We start from the raw sequence: 19,132 nt of genomic DNA on the forward strand, positions 1-19,132 counted from the left end.
TGAGATCGACACAACTAGAGTAGCATTTCTCCATTTTTAATTAGAATATATAAGGTAAATGCAACATGTGCAGATCACTGTGGATGCAGGCAAGCACTATGAATGCAAAATGGTGCCAACAGATGAGGCGTTGCTCCTGTCCATAACAATATTGCACAACTCATGAACCAAGCCTTAATTCAAACAAAAAACTGAGCAGCTGATGAACCAAGCCTTCAATTAATAAAAAATATCACACCAACACACACATATATATATGCCGTAACAATATTTGAGTTCAATATTTCACAGCTCAGGAACCAAGCCTTAAATCAAACAAAAATTTGCGTAGCTTTTGAACCAAGCCTTCTGCTAAAAAAGTCGCACCAATACATATAGAATCACATTTATGTAAAAAACTCATCATCCTGTCCTTGGCCTAAAGAGTTGACAGGTGCAACATGTCCATCATCGATGTAGGTGTCATCATTATCATCATCTTCATCAACTAAGTCTTCATCATTTGGTTCTGGCACAGGTATAGCTTTTTCAATGATGCTGGCATCTCCGGTCACTCCTTGGAGGTCGTTCCTTGTCCAATTTGTCAACTCTTCATGTTGGCTAGAAATGGTCATGGTCTCCACACCGACATCGAGTGAGTCAATATCAATCTGTCCTTGCTGTTCGGTATCTTCAGATTCTGGCATGGAAAACAAAGTCCTAGGCTTTATTCTAACAACACTGCTCCAGTTGGATTTATTTGCGCATTTGACATAAAAACCTGCTCAACTTGAGTTGCCAGAACATAAGGATCATTTACATATCGACGACGAGTTGTATCGATATCTATAATCCCATATTGATCCTTACTGTAACCTCTACTTTTGTTCTTAGTAGCGGCAGGAACGTCGTACCAATCACACTCAAACAATATGACTTCTTTTTCACTAGGAAAATCTAGTGTGATTATCTTTTTAAGGACACCGTACCAATCCATATTGCCTGTACTGTCATCACCCTTCACTAAAACTCCAGAATTTTGTGTACTGAAGCTAACCTCTATAGAAGCCGTTCGAAAAAGGAAATCATGGATGAAGCATCTGCTAAAAACACGAGCCATGTAATGAGGACCCTGAGAAAGGGCATATAGCTCCTCACTAATCTTCTGTTCTGCATAAACTACCTTCATCTGCACCCAATTCAAATAAATAAATAAGATAATTACTATATATTTTTTACATGTATAAGACAACATTACTGACCTTACGTTCAAACCACCCAACAAAATGCTCATCAACGCCGTGTGCGCTAGTTCTTCTCATTAGCTCCTTATGCTCACTATATATTATTGGTTGGATCCAACAGATTACATTAGTGTAACATTAATCAGGAGTACTATTCTGCTCTTACTTATCTACTATGAAAAGGTACAAAAACACAAAAAAGGTGGTAGTAACAGCTTACTTAATCCATGGAATTGCTTCGTCACAGTTTGATAATATATAGTGACGCATCCGTAGCATGTCAGATCTAGAAATAGGCTCAAGTTTGCAGCCTTTCTTACTATAGTCGATGCTCCCAAATATGCTATGCCCAGCCGGTGGTTCATTCACTGTGCTCCTCTCATGACGCGCTGGGCGATCCAGCTTCGTGTCAATGTCTTCTAGGAAGCGAGAGCAGAATGTCATGCACTCCTCTGAGATATATCCCTCCGCTATCGAACCTTCTGGATGTGCCTTGTTCCTAACATATCCTTTAAGTGTACGTAGATACCTCTCGATCGGATACATCCAGCGATAACACACAGGTCCTCCAATTTTAGTCTCCTCAGCTAAATGAACTGGCAAGTGCATCATAATATCAAAAAATGCTGGAGGGAATATCATCTCAAGCTGACATAAAGTCTCTGCAATTGAAGAGCTTAGTTTTTCAATGTCACTTTGCACCAGCTCCTTTGAACATAGGGCATTGAAAAACCTGCTAAGCTCAATCAATGGTCTAGCAACATCTTCAGGCAATATGTGACGTGCAACTAAGGGTAACAGTTTCTGCAAAATAACATGATAGTCATGTGATTTCAGTCCAGAAACCTTACATCCATCAAAATCCACGCATCTCTTTATATTAGATGCGTAACCATCAGGCATCCTCACTCCTTCTAAGAATGTACATAACACTATCTTCTCGTCCTTGCCTAAGGAGTACAGTGATGGTGGCAAAGTATACTGACCATTCTCCAGCACTGGATGCTGATCGTGCCTTATCCCAAGATGTTGCATGTCAAGCCGCGCCTTGTCACTATCCTTACACTTACCATCTATGCCAAGCAACGTCCCAATTATGCTCTCACAGATATTTTTCTCGATGTGCATAACATCCAAATTATGCCTTACAAGCAATTTTTTCCAGTAAGGCAGGTCAAAAAATATACTCTTCTTCCTCCAATTGTGCCACCTACTATCTTCTTCACGCTGCTTCCTCTTCTTTGTGGCTGTTCCAAATTTTGGTTGCTCAAAACTTTCATACTGTTGTATAACCTGTGCACCAGTCAGTGGCACAGGTGCCTCCCTCGTCTCTGTCTTGTTGTTGAAGCTATTTTTGTTCCTACGCCACCTGTGGTTCTGAGGTAGAAACCGACGATGACCCAAGTAGTAGTGCTTCGACCCGAATTTCAACCATAAGTAGTCTGTATCTTTGTGGTAGTATGGGCATGCAAACTTTCCTTTAGTACTCCAGCCAGATAGCATGGCATAGGCAGGGAAATCATTTATAGTCCATAGTAGAAGCGCATGAAGAGTAAAATTCTTCTTCTCCTTTGCATCCCATGTTTTAACACCTTGTACCCACAATTCCTTCAGCTCATCAATCAGGGGCTGCAAATAGACATCAATATTCATTCCAGGAGATTTCGAACCTGGTATCAGCATAGACATCATCCAAAACGGTTGTTTCAAACACAACCAAGGAGGCAAGTTGTAAGGAATTAGGATGACAGGCCATGTAGTGTATTCAACATTCAACATCCCAAATGGATTGAAGCCATCAGCTGCAAGACCGAGCCTTACATTGCGAGGGTCCGATGCAAAATCCTTAAACTCACTATTCACATGCTGCCATGCCAACGAGTCTGCAGGGTGACGCATTTTCCCATCACGCACCAGTTCTTCCTTATGCCAACGCATCAGTGAAGATGTTGATGCTCTCATGTACAATCTTTGCAAACGAGGAATAAGTGGAAAATAACGAAGGATCTTACGTGGAAAACGCTTCTGTCCGCCGACAGTGACAACAGGACCATCCTTTTCAGTACCCCCGGACTCTTTCCACCTAGACTCACCACATGTTGGACAGTTATCCCTTTCAGCATAATCCCCACGAAATAACACACAGTCATTCACACATGCATGAATCTTTTGGTAATCGAGGCCAAGATCTCGAACAACCTTACGCACTTTGTCCAAGGATGTTGGGAGGCAATGGCCATCAGGGAGCACAAGCAAGAACAGGCGAAGTATGCGTTCCAAGCAGTTGTTACTAAGACCATCCATGCACTTAATCTGAAATAGCATGACAATGAAAGAAACCTTTGTAACCTCCTTGCAACCTAGATACAATTCCTTCTTTGCCTCTTCTAGTAACCGATACAGTTTCTTTGCACTCCCATTTGGGTCTTCCTCATCATTTCCTATGACTTCTCCATGTACAACACCGTTGATCAGTGAAGAAATCAGCTCGTGGGAACCATCCGCATGATCTCTCGTGCCTTCATCAGCGTTGTCCTTCTCAACTAATAAAGGCGGACCATTACCTTCTCCTTGGATGAAACTCTCATCAAACTCTCTCAGTGCCACGTGAGTTCGAACCTCTTTTTGAGTTTGATAAGACATGCAACGGCATCGAGTACATGGACATGGAGCAGTTTCTTCTTCAGATGTGCCTCCAAATATACTCTGAATATAGTTCTTGAATCCTGTTTGCCATTCAGAAGTAAATCTAGACATGCGCATCCACCTCCTATCTTCATCAGACATTCTTCACACTATCAAAGATCAAGAACAACACAATCTGTCCAAAGTAGTACTCCCTGCAATGACCACGAAGCCATAGAATAAATAGATGTTCTTGCAATTAACAAACTGTACAATTTAAAAAATCAACAAGAAATTTTCTAGTCGGCTGTAATGATAATCATAAGGCATCAGCAAAAAAAAGTTATTAATTTAGACATTGGAGATAATGCTTGTTATCATAGGCAACCATTAGCTAGAGTGACAGTGACACCATTAATCTAAATATAGGCGATATAGTGATGCCTCTTAATTTATAGCGACTATACAAGAAAAAGAGATATTAACGACGGGATATGTGGTCGTTAAAGGTCCTAATGTGGTCGTTAAAAGTTATTAACGACCACAAAAGTGTGGTCGTCCATGGTCGTTAAAAGCTCCGTATTTATAACATCAGCCACCACTTGACACCATATACAATGAAATTTTCTATAGCAGAGAAAACACAATTGATAAACTTGCAACAGCAAGCTATTATTATTTATCCAATTTGTCACCATATAAAGATATATCTTTGCAAAAAAAGGAAAAAAACGGCTAACCATGAAACTAACAGTGCCTCACTTCAGGACCATTCCTATTACAAAGAATTAGCAGCAATAAGCTATGTTTGAAGGTGAAAACCACCTACTATAACTAGAATACTAATCTTCAATTGGAGGCACTCTGCAACATTACCCTCTGACAGCTTGGTCTTGTCAACAAGGAAAAGCCTGCAGTAACTTCAATGTTAACACTATGCATAAACAAAACAAAATAATAACTAGTTAATACTTAAATGAACTGATGTCAAATATGCATTGAATATCAGAATTATGCCTGAGAAGATCTGAGATTTTGACATCCAAGCAATACACAATAACAACTCAAACCTATCTTATTTTACCTCAAAGTTTCAGTACCAATACACGGATGAAGAAGCATGAACTCTGCTACTTTCAGTTGAGGGACAAAGCTATTTTCATATATATGAAAGAGGCTCCCTAATTTAAATTTTCAATATATCGAAGAGCACATTTGGTAAAGTTAAGACTATGTACAAACTTAAGAAAAATGACTAGTTGAAGCAACATTACATAGGCTGATATACCTTATGATACTCATCCCCTTCAATGAAGTTAATGCCTAGAAGCTGAAACATGAGAACACAAAGGTTTAGACAAGGAATTTGGCATGGAAGCTGAAACATGACGCATTCTTTGAATACAGATTAGAAAGAATAATTATTTAGAATAAGCTGAAACATGATAACACAAAAGGTTCAGCCAAGAAATTTGGCAAGGAAAACCGAAACATGATGCATTATCTGAATACGGATTAGAAGCACTAATCACTGCCGCCGTGACCTGGCCCTTGAGGAGTTTATATAGTGGCTCGTGTAGTCTTTTCATGTTACTGACTATAAACAGTCAGCACATTAATATTGCATATGTTTGATAAGAGTAAAAATCATAGTACTTAAGCAAAGACCAAATAAAAATTAACTGCATTATGTAGAACAAGATAATAAACTCACATAAATTTGATGCCTACGTACAGCATCATCGGTCCAGTACTGGAATGCTCGTATAAATAAAATCAAATTACATGTATTGATGGCCAGATCCTTGTTATTCAGGTGGCAACCAATACTCAAATTTCTTTCTTACTGATACAATAAATTAATAACTTTAGGGCAGTTTTTTAGATAATTAATTCAGGCTAGTTAAAATTTAAGATGTAATCCATATTATAAAATATGAGATTTATATAAGTATAGATTATAGGCAACCTTTATTAGTACTAAGTACAAGGACTCTCCACGAGCAGTTTTGTTCAGACATTTGGTGCTTATTGTACTATTAACTGAATTCTGCAGAAGAAATCCATAAACGTTACCTTGGTTCATGACTTTAGAACAGCAGATTAGCAGAGGCACATGACAAATTTTCCGAGATAGCATAGATGCAATCTACAAACAAATTCCCTTTATTAAAGATGCATTACACATCCAAAACAGTAAACATTGAATCTCATAGGCAACAAAGGTACCCTCCCCTCTACTCCAAAGCAACAGTCAGGGTTCTTCAAGTAGATAGCACGCATCCATGAAGGAACGTGTAAAATTACTTTCTCAGGTACAAAGTTGAAAGAAAGGAAACCATATCATCTGATCTAGTGTTCTAATTGAGATAAAAACCTATCCACAATTATTAACTACTGAAAAATACAACAATCAAATGTCAAAATCTAACATTGGGGAACATACCTGTACTAACTAAAATAGGCAGCGAGAAGCCGGCAATCCCTTGAGCGAACAATGCGACCCAGTCCTACTGCTGCAGGGGATGGAAGGTGCAGGCTCTACTCTAGATGCAGATGAGGATTGAGGAAAATCCTATTGAGGAAGATGATGGCTTACAGTTGGGGCACGTGAAGATCTAGTCAACTAGGCACCCACAGCCAGTCATTCACCTGTTTGATGGCCGCCGCCGGCCTCGTCGCCACATAGCGCAGACGAAAAATATCGTCGGTTGTGCATAGAGGGCGACCTATGGAGGCCCCCAGCGGCCCAGCCCCCGCACCACCGCAGGGGATACAGATCGTGTGCACTACTGCAAGATAAGCAGTGGCTGCACCTGAGCCATCCATAGGAGAATGAACGGCTTGGATGAGAGCCCTCCTTTTTTCTTCTTTTCTCTTGACTTTATTCTACCAACAGCCCTTTTGAGGGAAATGGCAGCAGCAAAGAAGTGTTTGGCGCCATTTTATTGCTGAGACGAGCGAAGCGACGCACTTCGGTACAAAAACCTTTGCAAAATATTCCTTCTTCTGGCTAATTATACATGTTGCAGTTTTAACCATGGGATAGATGGCCGGCACTTTTAGAGAATATGTTATGTAAGTATAGGTTAATTGCACATGTTGCAGTAATTTGAAAAATCATTATCTCTAAATTGTTTATGTTCAAAGGCTGCATTTTGGGCACACATCGATCCGGACGCCGTCACCCAGGTCCTCCCCTGCTATGGCACGTTAGGAGAGATTATAAATTATAAAATAATGTAACTAATTATGTATGTTTAGAGATTATAAATTATAAAATAATTAAATCTGGCAAACCTGTGCAAGTCGTCTGTTGAATTCTTGAAGTCTTTGCGAGTCTGCGTACTTTACAAATTACAAGTACGCCGGCAGCAGCAGTTGGCCAGCCGGCCAGAACTGCAGAACGTAGGCACCGCTGTCCGCACTGGCTTCTTTTCCAGGAACGAAATAGGCAGAATCACAGCCAGGACGAGATCGCCAGATCGCGCCTCGCGAGTTCGTGAGGCAGACAATAGACGAAGCGAGAGCGGCGCGGCGGCGGCTGTTGGGGATTGGGATCGTGACTTCGCAACGCACCCAGCGGACTTAGCGGAAGGCAGGCAAAGCATCGTGTGTTTTTTTTCTTTTTCTTTTTACATTATATACACAGATGTATTACTCGTGTAGAGTATGCCGGTGCATACTCGGCATACCCTGTAGATCCGCCACTGCTTTTGGGCAAGCAAGATGATAAGGACCCGTTGAACTATGTAAAGACCAAATAATAAAAGTTCATTTGCAGCATATACTTAGTTTGTATAAAAGATAACTATAGTACAACAAGAAAATTAAAAGAACAATAATTGTTATGATTACCTCAAATAAAAATATAATGCTTCAGTGCCCTGTAAAAAACCATCTTTAGGCATTTATTGATGCAAAATCTTTACGAACAATATAAAGATCAATGTGGTCCAAAACATTCTTATGAATATTTTACTTTTCTGAGCGCCCGACAAATGCTTCTTAGGTAGCATCTAATAAGTATCTAAATAAATACATTGAATTAGAACTTTATAACCCTACCTCTATACAAGTAAAGCGCATACACAAAACAATTAAGCAAATAAGAAAAAATAGGCTTCAATACGGTAATGTCCCTGGCGCTAGCTTCTAGAGGTCCAAGTAAAAAATTGGAAATTGGAAAATACGAATCGGTCATGGGTATTGGCATGTTGGGGTTGCTTACTGTGATCGCATTTGTTGTTCGCCGTCTTTGCATGCAGTTGCAGCTCGCGCTGTCGCGGCACCACGACGGTGTGCCCGTGTGCGGTGCGTCGGCGAGTCGGCGACCACGTCGGGTGAGTCGGCATCTCCATGCAAGAATAGCGCGTCCAGGTCGATGAGCAAGAACAGTAAGCGCCGGCGCTGGCGGAAAACGAGCGCTAGCTCCTCACTCGATCCGCGGCCTGCGCGGCAGAATAGAAATAGGTAGGTATGGTACGGCATGGGCCGATGTTTGTTCGGCCTTTGAAAGCTTATGCCAAATAAGAAATTATATCTACTAATTACCTATATTATCTAATTAAATCAAATAAAAAATATAAGGGCCATATTAAATAATGTGTGCAATATTATTTAGTCTCATACGGGATATTCTTTGGATGTTGACTCGACTTATATGTGCGGGTTGTGTCCGCCTATGTTGAGAAGTTGAGAAGAGGCGTGGCATGGCGTGGTATAACCGAGCTCGAGCCTGACACGGCCGTGGTGTGGCGCATTAGTTGGTTTTGCCACTCAAGCCAATTTTTGGGTGTTAATTATGGCCGGCCAGGAGTTGCTGAGTTATGGGAGTTTCAACTCGTGATGACGAGAGTTTCTGCCCCTAATGAGGAAAGTAACGAGGAGAGTCACAGGAGTTTCAACTCATGATGACAAGAGTTTCTGCCCCTAATGAGGAAAGTAATAAGTGTTACGGGAGTTTCTGGCCCTAACGAGGAAAGTAACGAGAAAAGTTACGGGAGTTTCACGGTGATCACCAATTTTGTATGTGCATATGTACATGGTTCAAACTGAAGGTGAAGCCCGGCAAAATGTACATGCTCTTGCTCATCAACGCCGCATTCAACAATGAGCTCTTCTTCTCCATCCAAATGGTCATCGTCGTCGACGTCTACGCGCTTTAAGTTAAGCCCTTTACCGTGGACACCCTCTTCAACACGCAGGGGCAGTACAGCAACGTTTAGCTCACCACCACACCAAGTCGACGTACCTTGCACGAGCTACTACATGGAGTCGTGGTCGTACGTATGAACACAAAGCAGGGTTCAAGTATGACGCGCGTGGCCACCATGCCGGGAGTTTCGGCGGCGACGTGTGTCCCTCACTTTTTGCCTAGAGCACCATGACTCCCATGATGGCGGCGTCAACATCATGTTTGGCATGTTGCCTGCGCACCACCACGACGGCGCCACGGGGTACGTACTTGTTCGCTCCGACGGCGGTGTACACCCAGGACACCACGTCCAGTTCGATGGCAATGTGGGGTAACTATTCTCTCCGACGTGCCCAACCATCAGATGGACGGTGGTGGTGTGCACCCGGTACACCATGTCCAGTTCGACGGTGCTGCAGGATACCTATTGGCTCCGAAGGCAGCCCCGTGCATCCGGGACACCATATCCAGTTCCGCAGTTTGACGGCGCCAGCAGCATCGACGGTGAGATGCCACACATGCAGCAGCACTATCGTGACCTGGAGGGCGTCAAGTTTCACCTCCTGCGTGACCTTGCCGGTGATCCTGATCCACCACCCATCGGTCAAGCTCTAGCTGCAAGTGAATTGTGCCCGATGGGGACGTCGTCACGGCGCCTAGCTAGCTAGCTACGGCCAGGTGCCGCTTCCGTGGGATGCATGGCATGCACTCACGCGCACGTCCATCCGCCAGTAGTGCTGCGGATTTGCATTGTTTGGCTGATTTCCAGGCTCATGCGTCATGCCGCTCTAGGTCTCGGTCAGCACCACCATCGCCGCCCTGCCGTATATATAGATGAGTATATAGGAGTACGTAGCCTGTACAGATCGGATCGTGAGCAGTTTGGAGTTTGGACGTGCGTCGTCGGGCGGTTACACAATCGCATGGCGGAGGAGTCCGATCATTTTTGTCTACCTAAATTAGTGGGACATGATGTTCGCGTGATCCAATAATCACGGCACACAATCCCCACCACGCCATTCATGTGATTAGTTTCCTAAAACCGAGCGTGGGAGCCGGGGGGTCGTATACTCGTATCCCTTTCACGCTAGGCAAGGAGACCAGCGCTCCATCGATAGACACGACCATGACGGCGGCTGCCTCCTCCGACACCTTACGCAAGCGTGGCATGATGCCGCCTCCTTCGTCCGCGCCTACATCTTCCGCGCTAGATGATCCACCGTCGTCCGCTTCACAAGAGAGGCGCCGTCCTCCTAATGAAGCCGTCGTCCAAGAACAAGATGATGACATGCACGACGATGATGGCTCTGGGAGAATACTACGTTTTCTCTACACCAGGTACATACAGCGGCATTTATATTTCCTTTTTGGATGTTGCTAGAATCATTGATTTATTCCTGGTTCGTACAGATTGAGTGCTTAGTACATACCCGTTAATCAGTTTTTAACTTCTCAATGAGTATACCTATACATGTACCTGTACCTGCAAATCTGAAGCCAGTACGTTCAGGAAGATGTAAGTCACCACCAAATCTACACATTTGTTGTCCCCGCCAATTGCACACCTGAAAGTTCAGAAGTAATAGATTGAATCAAAATTCCAATCAACACCATTCATCCATGATCTGTAGGATAGTCATTTAATCATTGGGTCATTTAATTGCACACATCCATTTTGATTTTAAAAGAAAATTCACAGCCATAAATAGATCCACATATACATGGTTAAATTTGTAGTCAGGCAGTTTCAAAGAAGCCAACGCAGCACTGCAAAGGAAAATTAATTTGCTGCATATACACAGACAAGGTGGGGGAGGGAGATGATGGGGAGAAGCATACAAGACTTCCTCTATGTTTGCCTTGCCGGTCACCAACCAATTTCCGCTAACCACCATGGTAGCACACTAGTGCATTCGAGCAGATTGTAGAAATGCCATCTACAACTTTAGAAGTACATTGGCTATTCTTCAGTTAGCAGTGTGCACCCTCCTGAATGGTGAAAGTAAAGATGGATGGGAGATGGTAGGGAATGGCCAATGCCAAACTGAAAGGTGAATAATATACAATTAGAAACATTTTATATACCATCTACCAAGCGCTCATGTCCTCTAAATTTCTGCTAATTTATTTTTTTGAACAAACAAATTTCTACAAATTTATTAAGTACACATGCCGTTTAATCTATCGTATAGGTGCAATGGGGTACATATACAGCAGCACACTAATAGAGAAATTATTAATCAAAGTCTCATCATAATGAGAAAAATATTGCCTCTTGTTTTGCAATCACGTTTTGCTAATTTTGTTGAATTCCAGACAGAGTAATATCTTACACCACACAATGATGTTTTACTCCTAATATATATACTTGGTGATTATGCTATGCACACACTTTAATGTTTTTCTGCTCTCTATATGCACACAGTGAACCAATGACAGGTGACATGTGGACAATTCATTTCCAATGCAAGGGGAGACCTGAGGAAGATGAATTCATCTCTGCTGATATGGATAGAGCTCAGATCTCATATTTTAACCTAGTACATTTCAAAGAACAGCTTGGGTATGGAGCCAGGGACTTCTTATACTACAAGAAGCGTTGTGGCGGGGATGTAGCTAGACTTGAGCCCATCGAATATTTACGCCACGCAGAAACAATACTACAGGACAATGCTGCGGATAAAGAAATCAGGTTGGTATTGTCAAGGGAGCCGGAACTGGAGGAAAATGTCAGCATAACACCCATTAAGCGACATGAGGGGAAGCGAAAACGTGATCAATCAGGTACAGATGAACACCTTGATGCCTACAAGGTGTGGCTAGCAAAATTGCGAGCCAAAGATCCAGACATAGGTAAGATCATTCTTTGCATCACTCATTCAAAATTGTTATAACACAATGTTGCTTTGACAAGTACATCTTGTTAATCATGACTCGCAGACTACATGGATGACTTCAGGGATGAAACAATTGAAACATACAAGGAATGGCTAAGGCATACAGGCCATCGTCGACATATGCGTAATTAAATTGCTTTCATCATGTCATCAAATATATTACCAGCTCTTGTGCATTCAATAAAATAATTGACACATGTTGATTTTTTTTCTAGTGTCATTATTGGAAGAACATGCGGATGAAAATCATTTAGCTGGTGGGGAGGGAAATCAGGAAATGAGCACGACAAACAAAGATAGGCCAGCTCATGCAAGAAAGCCAAAACAACAAGAGAATGGTATGTGTTGGTCCTTCCATTTTGCATTGTACTTCAAAACTCTTTTGCTGGTCATGTATATTATATTCGTTTCATATGTTAATAAGGTGGATCCAAAATTCGTGGACGTGGATGTCTCAAAGGCTTCAAAGCAACTATCAAGAGAATTAAGAGCGGCTCTCAGAAATTAAAGATCGAATTTGATTCCTTGATGGGAGGCCCCTATGGTGAGAACAGTCGCACATTCGTCGATGAGATTGTAGTGTTTACTAGGAAAAAGGCTCCACTTATAGGAGTGCAATCGTGGAAGGACGTGAAGGACGTTGTGAAAATAGCAATAGCAGATGAGATGCTGGTGAGTCAATTGTTTTCTTTAGCCAAATGTTATGAATTCAGTACCTCCGCTTTACTGTTCTATTTGTCTTTCCATTCAAACAGAAAATTTGGGACTTAGATGACATTGAAGATGCTAGTGAAAAGATATGTGCAATTGTCAAAGAGAGGTACAAAGGATGGAGAGCTTCATTTAGTTCGACATACAAGGCATACTCCACTGACGCTCAACGAATGAAGCATAAGCCTGAAGATTTAGACAACGTGGAGTGGTACTACTTGATTCAATATTTTGGAAGTGAGAGATTCCAGGTTCGTTGGTGTCCGGTTTCTTTTGTAATTCCATTGTTAAATACAATGTAAATAACAGAGCTCTGCTTGTACACTTTAGCAGAATATTAGCACCAAGAACTCTGGAAACCGACAGAAACAGAAGACTAAGCATCTCATGGGATCGAAACCATTTTCCCAAATTAGTTTTGAACAGGTGATGACAACATTAACTAAGCTGATTACTTACTTAAATATATGGTCGTTACCTAATGCTACATTATATTGTTGCCATCTCAGAGAAACCAGACTAATGGTCAACAACCTACTGATTTGCAACTTTGGATGATGACTCACACCACCAAGGATGGGCAATGGTCAAATGACGACTCTAGGGATGTCTTCGTGAGTGCTTGTATATGATTGCAGCTTTAAAATTACAACATGCTTCAAACTTATTTTGGAACTGTTTTAAATTACATGATCCTAATTTATTTCTCATGTTTCACTTAGGAAAATGCCTGCATACAAGTTACAGCGGCAAAAAAGGGAAAGGATAGGCCCTTCCTTACGGTTGAGGAGGAAAACACAGTTTTCCAACTCAACTACTCTAAAACTCTTGGAACAAAATCATACAGATGTCATGGACGTGGATACATGGCGAAATATCTAACACGAAGTGCTCTACTGAAGCATAGAGAAGAAGATGCAGCCCGCAGTGAAGTTTTAGCCCGACAAGAAAGAATGCAGCACCAACAAGAGGTTGAAGAATTAAAAGAAAAGCTTGCAAATGAAGTTTCAGCAAGGGAAAGAGACAAGGAAGAAAGTATGAAACAAATTGAAGAAATCAGGGAAGAATTTCGATCAACACTACAACAACAAATACAATTGGCATTGCAGCAGGTACTAACTTTGGAACACGGTTCTCCTTTTTTTGCTCCTCTATTTTAGCTAATGTTCCTTGTCTTTTGGGCTGCATAGGCTATCACAGGAACCATCAACACCACACAGCTTCCAAATGGCCCAAGTGCCGACAACAACTTCATCACACCACCACGCATAGAGGATCCAGCTATAGAGGTAATAAAAATGCAACAAGATTACTTACAAAAGATGCAACATGTTTACATATAAAATGCAACTTGTTTACATCAAAGCATTCATTTTGGTAGAATAATGGACCAGCAAGCGTGTTGACCACAGAAAAGGTAGCTGATGAAGGTACTACCATGACAACAAAAATTAGTGCAACCAGGCCTCTTTTCCAGAAAAAGAATGGTGCCAATGAGTCATTGAATCATGTAATTTCTTCCCAACAACTACTGAGGACTCGTAATCAAATGAAAAAACTGCAGGTATGAATACTATGATCATTATATTTCATATGCCAAATGGTATATGTTATTTTTTATGGTGTACCTTAATTTACATTATATATTTGCTTTGCCACTATGATCATTATATTTGCACGTGCTTAGTTATTCCATGCACTTAATCACCAATGTTCCTATATTAAATTAATAATAAATTATATATGTGTTCATGAGTTGCAGAAAAGCGCGGACACCCAAAATATTTAGAGAAAGCTTTATGCCTATATGCTAGTGATGGACTGCTAGAAGAATGAAGTGTTGATGGGCGATGGAGCTTGAAGCAGTCAATAAGGGAACTCATATTTAGTTCTATTTTATTATGCCAAACATAGTCGCATACTTGTATACAGAGATGATGTTTTTATTGTACTATGGTCATGTTTATTTTAGCAGTACTCTGGTCGTTGTGTTATTACTTTGGTTGAGACTCATATTTGAAGTTAATGAAGGTTTGAGTTCTTATATGTGATGATGAAGTCTATACTCATGGCACAATTATTTTGTAACAAAAATTAAATTTCTAGCTATGAAACAAAATTAAATGTGCTGGCCAAAATGCCCTCGTTGCAACAAACTATCACGCAACCACTGTTTGTTGTTGCAATATACATTATTGCCACAAACTTTATCTGTTGCTATAGGACGTGTCTACCACCAATAATGACACGTTGCATTTTTCATCTATTATCACCAACAATGATTCATTGCATTCTCCATCTATTACCACCAACAATGAGTCATTGTATTTTCTATCTATTACCACCAACAATGCTTTGTTGCATTTTTTGTCTATTACCACCGACAATGATTTGTTGTATTTTCCATCTATTGCTCCCAACAATGATTCATTGCATTTCCCATCTATTACCACCAACAAATGAACGTGGCAATTGTGACTCTAGCCACCAAATTTGTTATGTTGCAATATTTCTATGATGCAATGGAGCACACTACATGGCAATATGGCCATATTCCCACATAACTATGGAGTGGCAATAAAGTTATTTTGCGACAACTTCATTCGTGGCAATAGTGTCATATGGCAGCCACATGTTTCGTCGCAACAGTAACTCACGCAACCATTCTGCTGGTAGCAATATCCGTGCTTGCAACCATATCGTGGTTGCGGTAGTTTTTTTTGTGCATTGCAAAACCATGATATTGCAACACCACATCAAAAGGATGCAAAAAGCTATTGCACCGTTCCAAATGCAACCACTTGTCAACGACCATACATAGATGCAATTGATCCATATTGCAACCAAAATAGCCATATTGCAACCCAATATAGGCGTCAAGACTACCTATACGGGTGCAAGGCTAGCAGAGTTGTATATGGAAAGAATAGTGTGCTTACATGGTGTTCCCAAGAAAATTGTGTCGGATAGAGGCACTCAGTTTACATTGCAATTCTGGCAGAAGGTACATAGATCTTTGGGGACAAAGTTGAATTTTAGTTCTGCTTACCACCCACAAACTGATGGATAGACTGAAAGGATCAACCAGATTTTGGAAGATATGTGAGAGCTTGTGCACTACAGTATGGTAATAGTTGGGATAAGAGTCTGCCATATGCAGAGTTCTCGTACAACAACAGTTACCAGAAGAGTCTCAAGATGGCACCTTTTGAGGCGCTGTATGGACGTAAATGTAGAACACCTTTGTTCTAGAATCAGACTGGTGAAACTCAAGTGTTTGGACCCGATGTCCTTAGAGATGCAGAAGAACAAGTGAGAATGATTAGAGACAACTTGAGAGTGGCTCAATCCCGACAGAAGAGTTACGCTGATACTCGCAGAAGAGAACTGACTTTCGAAGTCGGAGATTATGTGTACTTGAAGGTGTCACCAATGAGAAGTGTGAAAAGATATAATATGAAGGGAAGTTGGCACCGAGGTATATTGGACCTTTCAAGATCCTAGAGAGACATGGAGAAGTGGCCTATCAATTGGAACTGCCTGAAAGTTTGTCAGGTGTGCATGATGTGTTCCATGTTTCTCAATTAAAAAAAGTGTTTGAGGGTACCAGAAGAGCATATTCCTTTGAAAGAGCTTGATGTTAAGGAAGATCTTACATATGAAGAGTATCCGATAAAGATCTTGGAAACTGCAGAAAGAGTTACAAGAAGCCGAACTATAAAGATGTGCAAGGTGCAGTGGAATCGATATTCAGAGGATGAGGCTACTTGGGAAAGAGAAGAGGATCTGAGAAAATCTTATTTGCAACTGTTCGAGTAAGCGATCAACCAATCTCGAGGACGAGATTCATTTTAAGGGGGGTAGAATTATAATACCCTGAAAAATTTGCATTTTTCCAAAATAGATAAATGATTTATTAAGCAATTTTGTGAGCATTGAACCTAGGGAAATAATAATTTTTATGGAGTTAAAAAAACATAAGGTTAAAAACTTCTTGATGCATACATGTTGCTGCATATTTATTTTTGTAATGATTGGTCTTGATTCAAAGTTCAAATGAATTCAAATTCAACTTGAAAATGAGTTTGAAAAATTGATTTGGAAAAAAATAAAGGAAATGGTTTCCCCTCCCTTCCTCATTGAAAGGTCCTAATATGGCTAGAGGGGGGGTGAATAGCCTATTTAAAAATCTACAAATCAACTAGAGCAATTTGATTAGTATGACAAATAGCGTAATGCAAACTTGCTCTAGCTCTACAAGGGTTGCAAGCCACCTATCCAACAATTCTAGTTGCAATGAATACTTAGGCACACAAACTAGCTATGTAATTACTCACTAAGAGCTCTCAACCTTGCTACTCTAAAGAGCTCAACTAGATGAATGTAAATAATAAAGCAAGCTCTCAATTCTAATTACACTAAAGAGCTTATATCAACTAGTTTGCAAGAATGTAAATGAGTGAGTAGAGTGATTATACCGACGTGTAGGGGATGAACCAATCACAAGATGAATATATAGCCAATCACCGGGAGAATGACAAAGAAGAGAGACAATCGATTTTCTCCCGAGGTTCACGTGCTTGCCAACACGCTACGTCCCCGTTGTGTCGACCAACACTTGGTGGTTCGGCGGCTAAGAGGTGTTTCACAAACCTCGTCCACATGATTGGACACCGCAAGAACCGACCCACAAGTGAGGTAACTCAATGACACAAGCAATTTACTAGAGTTACCTTTCGGCGCTCCATCGGGGAAGGTACAACTCCCCTCACAATCACCGAAGGCGGCCACGAACAATCACCAACTCGTGCCGATCCTTCACCGCTGCTCCAACCGTCTAGGTGGTGGCAACCACCAAGAGAAACAAGCGAAATCCGCAGCACAACACGAATACCAAGTGCCACTAGATGCAATCACTCAAGCAATGCACTTGGATTCTCTCCCAATCTCACAATGATGATGGATCAATGATGGAGATGAGTGGGAGGGATTTGGCTAAGCTCACAAGGTTGCTATGTCAATGAAAATGTGCAAGAGTTCCCCCATGAGCTGGCCATGGGGCTATAAATAGAGCCCCAATCAAATAGAGCCGTTATACCCCTTCACTAGGCAAAACGCGCTCTGATCGGACGCTCCGGTCATACTGACCGGACACTGGCCCTCAGCGTCCGGTCGCCCGATGGACGCCACGTGTCACCAGCTTCAAATGTTGTTCGTCAGATTTCAACGGCTGCGAAGCTGACCGGACGCTCCGGTCAAAAATGACCGGACGCTGAAGCCCCAGCGTCCGGTCGTTTCCAGTAAGCTCCCCGAGGCATGTTTTTTCGACCGGACGCGTCCGGTCCACCTTGACCGGATGCAGACCAGCGTCTGGTGCTCAACCCTAGCCACTGTGCCGTCTGACAGCTCGACCGGACGCAGCCTTTCAGCGTCTGATCGCTGAGTGACCCAGCGTCCGGTCAGTAGACCGACGCCAGCATCATTTCAACCAACTCCATTTCAACTCTAACTTCTTCACCCTTGCTCAAATGTGCCAACCACCAAGAATTTTGCATCCGGCGCAATAGAAAATAGACATTTCATTTTTCCAAAAGCACCGAATCCCACCTCGCAAGCTCGACTGGAGGGAGAGAGGGACCCAAACCCATCTCAACCCTACAAACACCTTGTGCACATGTGTTAGCATATTTTCACAAATATTTTCAAGGGTGTTAGCACTCCACTAGATCCTAAATGCATATGCAATGAGTTAGAGCATCTAGTGGCACTTTGATAACCGCATTTCGGTACGAGTTACACTCCTCTTAATAGTACGGCTATCTATCCTAAATGTGATCACACTCACTAAGTGTCTTGATCACTAAAACAAAATGGCTCCTACATTTTATACCTTTGCCTTGAGCCTTTTGTTTTTCTCTTTCTTCTTTTCCAAGTTCAAGCATTTGATCATCACCATGCTATCACCATTGTCATGATCTTCGTCATTGCTTCATCACTTGGAGTAGTGCTACCTATCTCATAATCATCTTGATAAACTAGGTTAGCACTTAGGGTTTCATCAATTAACCAAAACTAAACTAGAGCATTCACCAGGGCTGAATGGTAGAGTGGCATTATCCTAGGCTAGCAAGCGGCCAGAATCAGCCCAGTTGACGACGGTCAGCGAAGAAGGCAGATCTTGTGGATATGTAAAACCTCTATAGAGTGTATGGTTGATCGATCGATACATGTGCCAACTTGTCGGCTATGGACTTTTCCTGAGTTTCGCTTAAACTAGATAAAGAGATGAGTCCTTCTTTTCTTCCCACGTGAGAGAGTGTCGGTCGTAGCCAGGGGCTACGGGCCTTGAGATAGTGCCGAGAGGGAGTTGGCATGTCGACTGAGCGACGGAATGGTGATGGTGTGGAGATGGTGGTATATCGATCCTAGGATCAAAACCTAGCTCTGGAAGGAAATAGGGTGGAATGGGTGTGGGAATG

The 19,132-nt window shown here is 41.8% G+C and overlaps 2 protein-coding genes and 1 long non-coding RNA gene across 5 annotated transcripts; 1 reads left to right on the forward strand and 2 right to left on the reverse strand.

The window, feature by feature from the left end:
* Positions 1-431: 431 nt before the first annotated feature.
* Positions 432-2,819, reverse strand: LOC136506114 (uncharacterized). 2 transcript variants are annotated; one of them, XM_066501237.1, is made up of 4 exons: positions 1,444-2,819; positions 1,242-1,317; positions 1,037-1,168; positions 432-679 (listed from the first exon to the last, which is right to left on the reverse strand). In XM_066501237.1, exons 1-4 carry the CDS (start codon positions 2,724-2,726, stop codon positions 611-613), a joined length of 1,560 nt encoding a protein of 519 aa, XP_066357334.1. In that variant the 5' UTR covers positions 2,727-2,819; the 3' UTR covers positions 432-610. The 2 variants fall into 2 exon arrangements, with proteins under 2 accessions (XP_066357334.1, XP_066357335.1); XM_066501238.1 differs by having other exon boundaries at positions 432-699.
* An 802-nt stretch (positions 2,820-3,621) lies between these two features.
* Positions 3,622-6,575, reverse strand: LOC136505976 (uncharacterized). Of its 2 annotated transcripts, XR_010771367.1 has the most exons (5): positions 6,295-6,575; positions 5,925-5,997; positions 5,137-5,178; positions 4,678-4,759; positions 3,622-4,063 (listed from the first exon to the last, which is right to left on the reverse strand). It is a non-coding gene; the product is annotated as an uncharacterized lncRNA (long non-coding RNA). The 2 variants fall into 2 exon arrangements; XR_010771366.1 differs by lacking the exon at positions 3,622-4,063 and having other exon boundaries at positions 4,431-4,759.
* Positions 6,576-13,449: 6,874 nt separating this feature from the next.
* Positions 13,450-14,541, forward strand: LOC136504445 (uncharacterized). Its single transcript, XM_066499386.1, has 4 exons — positions 13,450-13,765; positions 13,844-13,942; positions 14,035-14,217; positions 14,416-14,541. The coding sequence occupies exons 1-4, from the start codon at positions 13,520-13,522 to the stop codon at positions 14,440-14,442; spliced, it is 555 nt and encodes a 184-aa protein (XP_066355483.1). The 5' UTR covers positions 13,450-13,519; the 3' UTR covers positions 14,443-14,541.
* The last annotated feature ends 4,591 nt before the right edge of the window (positions 14,542-19,132 follow it).

This window comes from Miscanthus floridulus, chromosome 14 (assembly GCF_019320115.1).
Source record: "Miscanthus floridulus cultivar M001 chromosome 14, ASM1932011v1, whole genome shotgun sequence".
NCBI classification, from domain to species: domain Eukaryota; kingdom Viridiplantae; phylum Streptophyta; class Magnoliopsida; order Poales; family Poaceae; genus Miscanthus; species Miscanthus floridulus.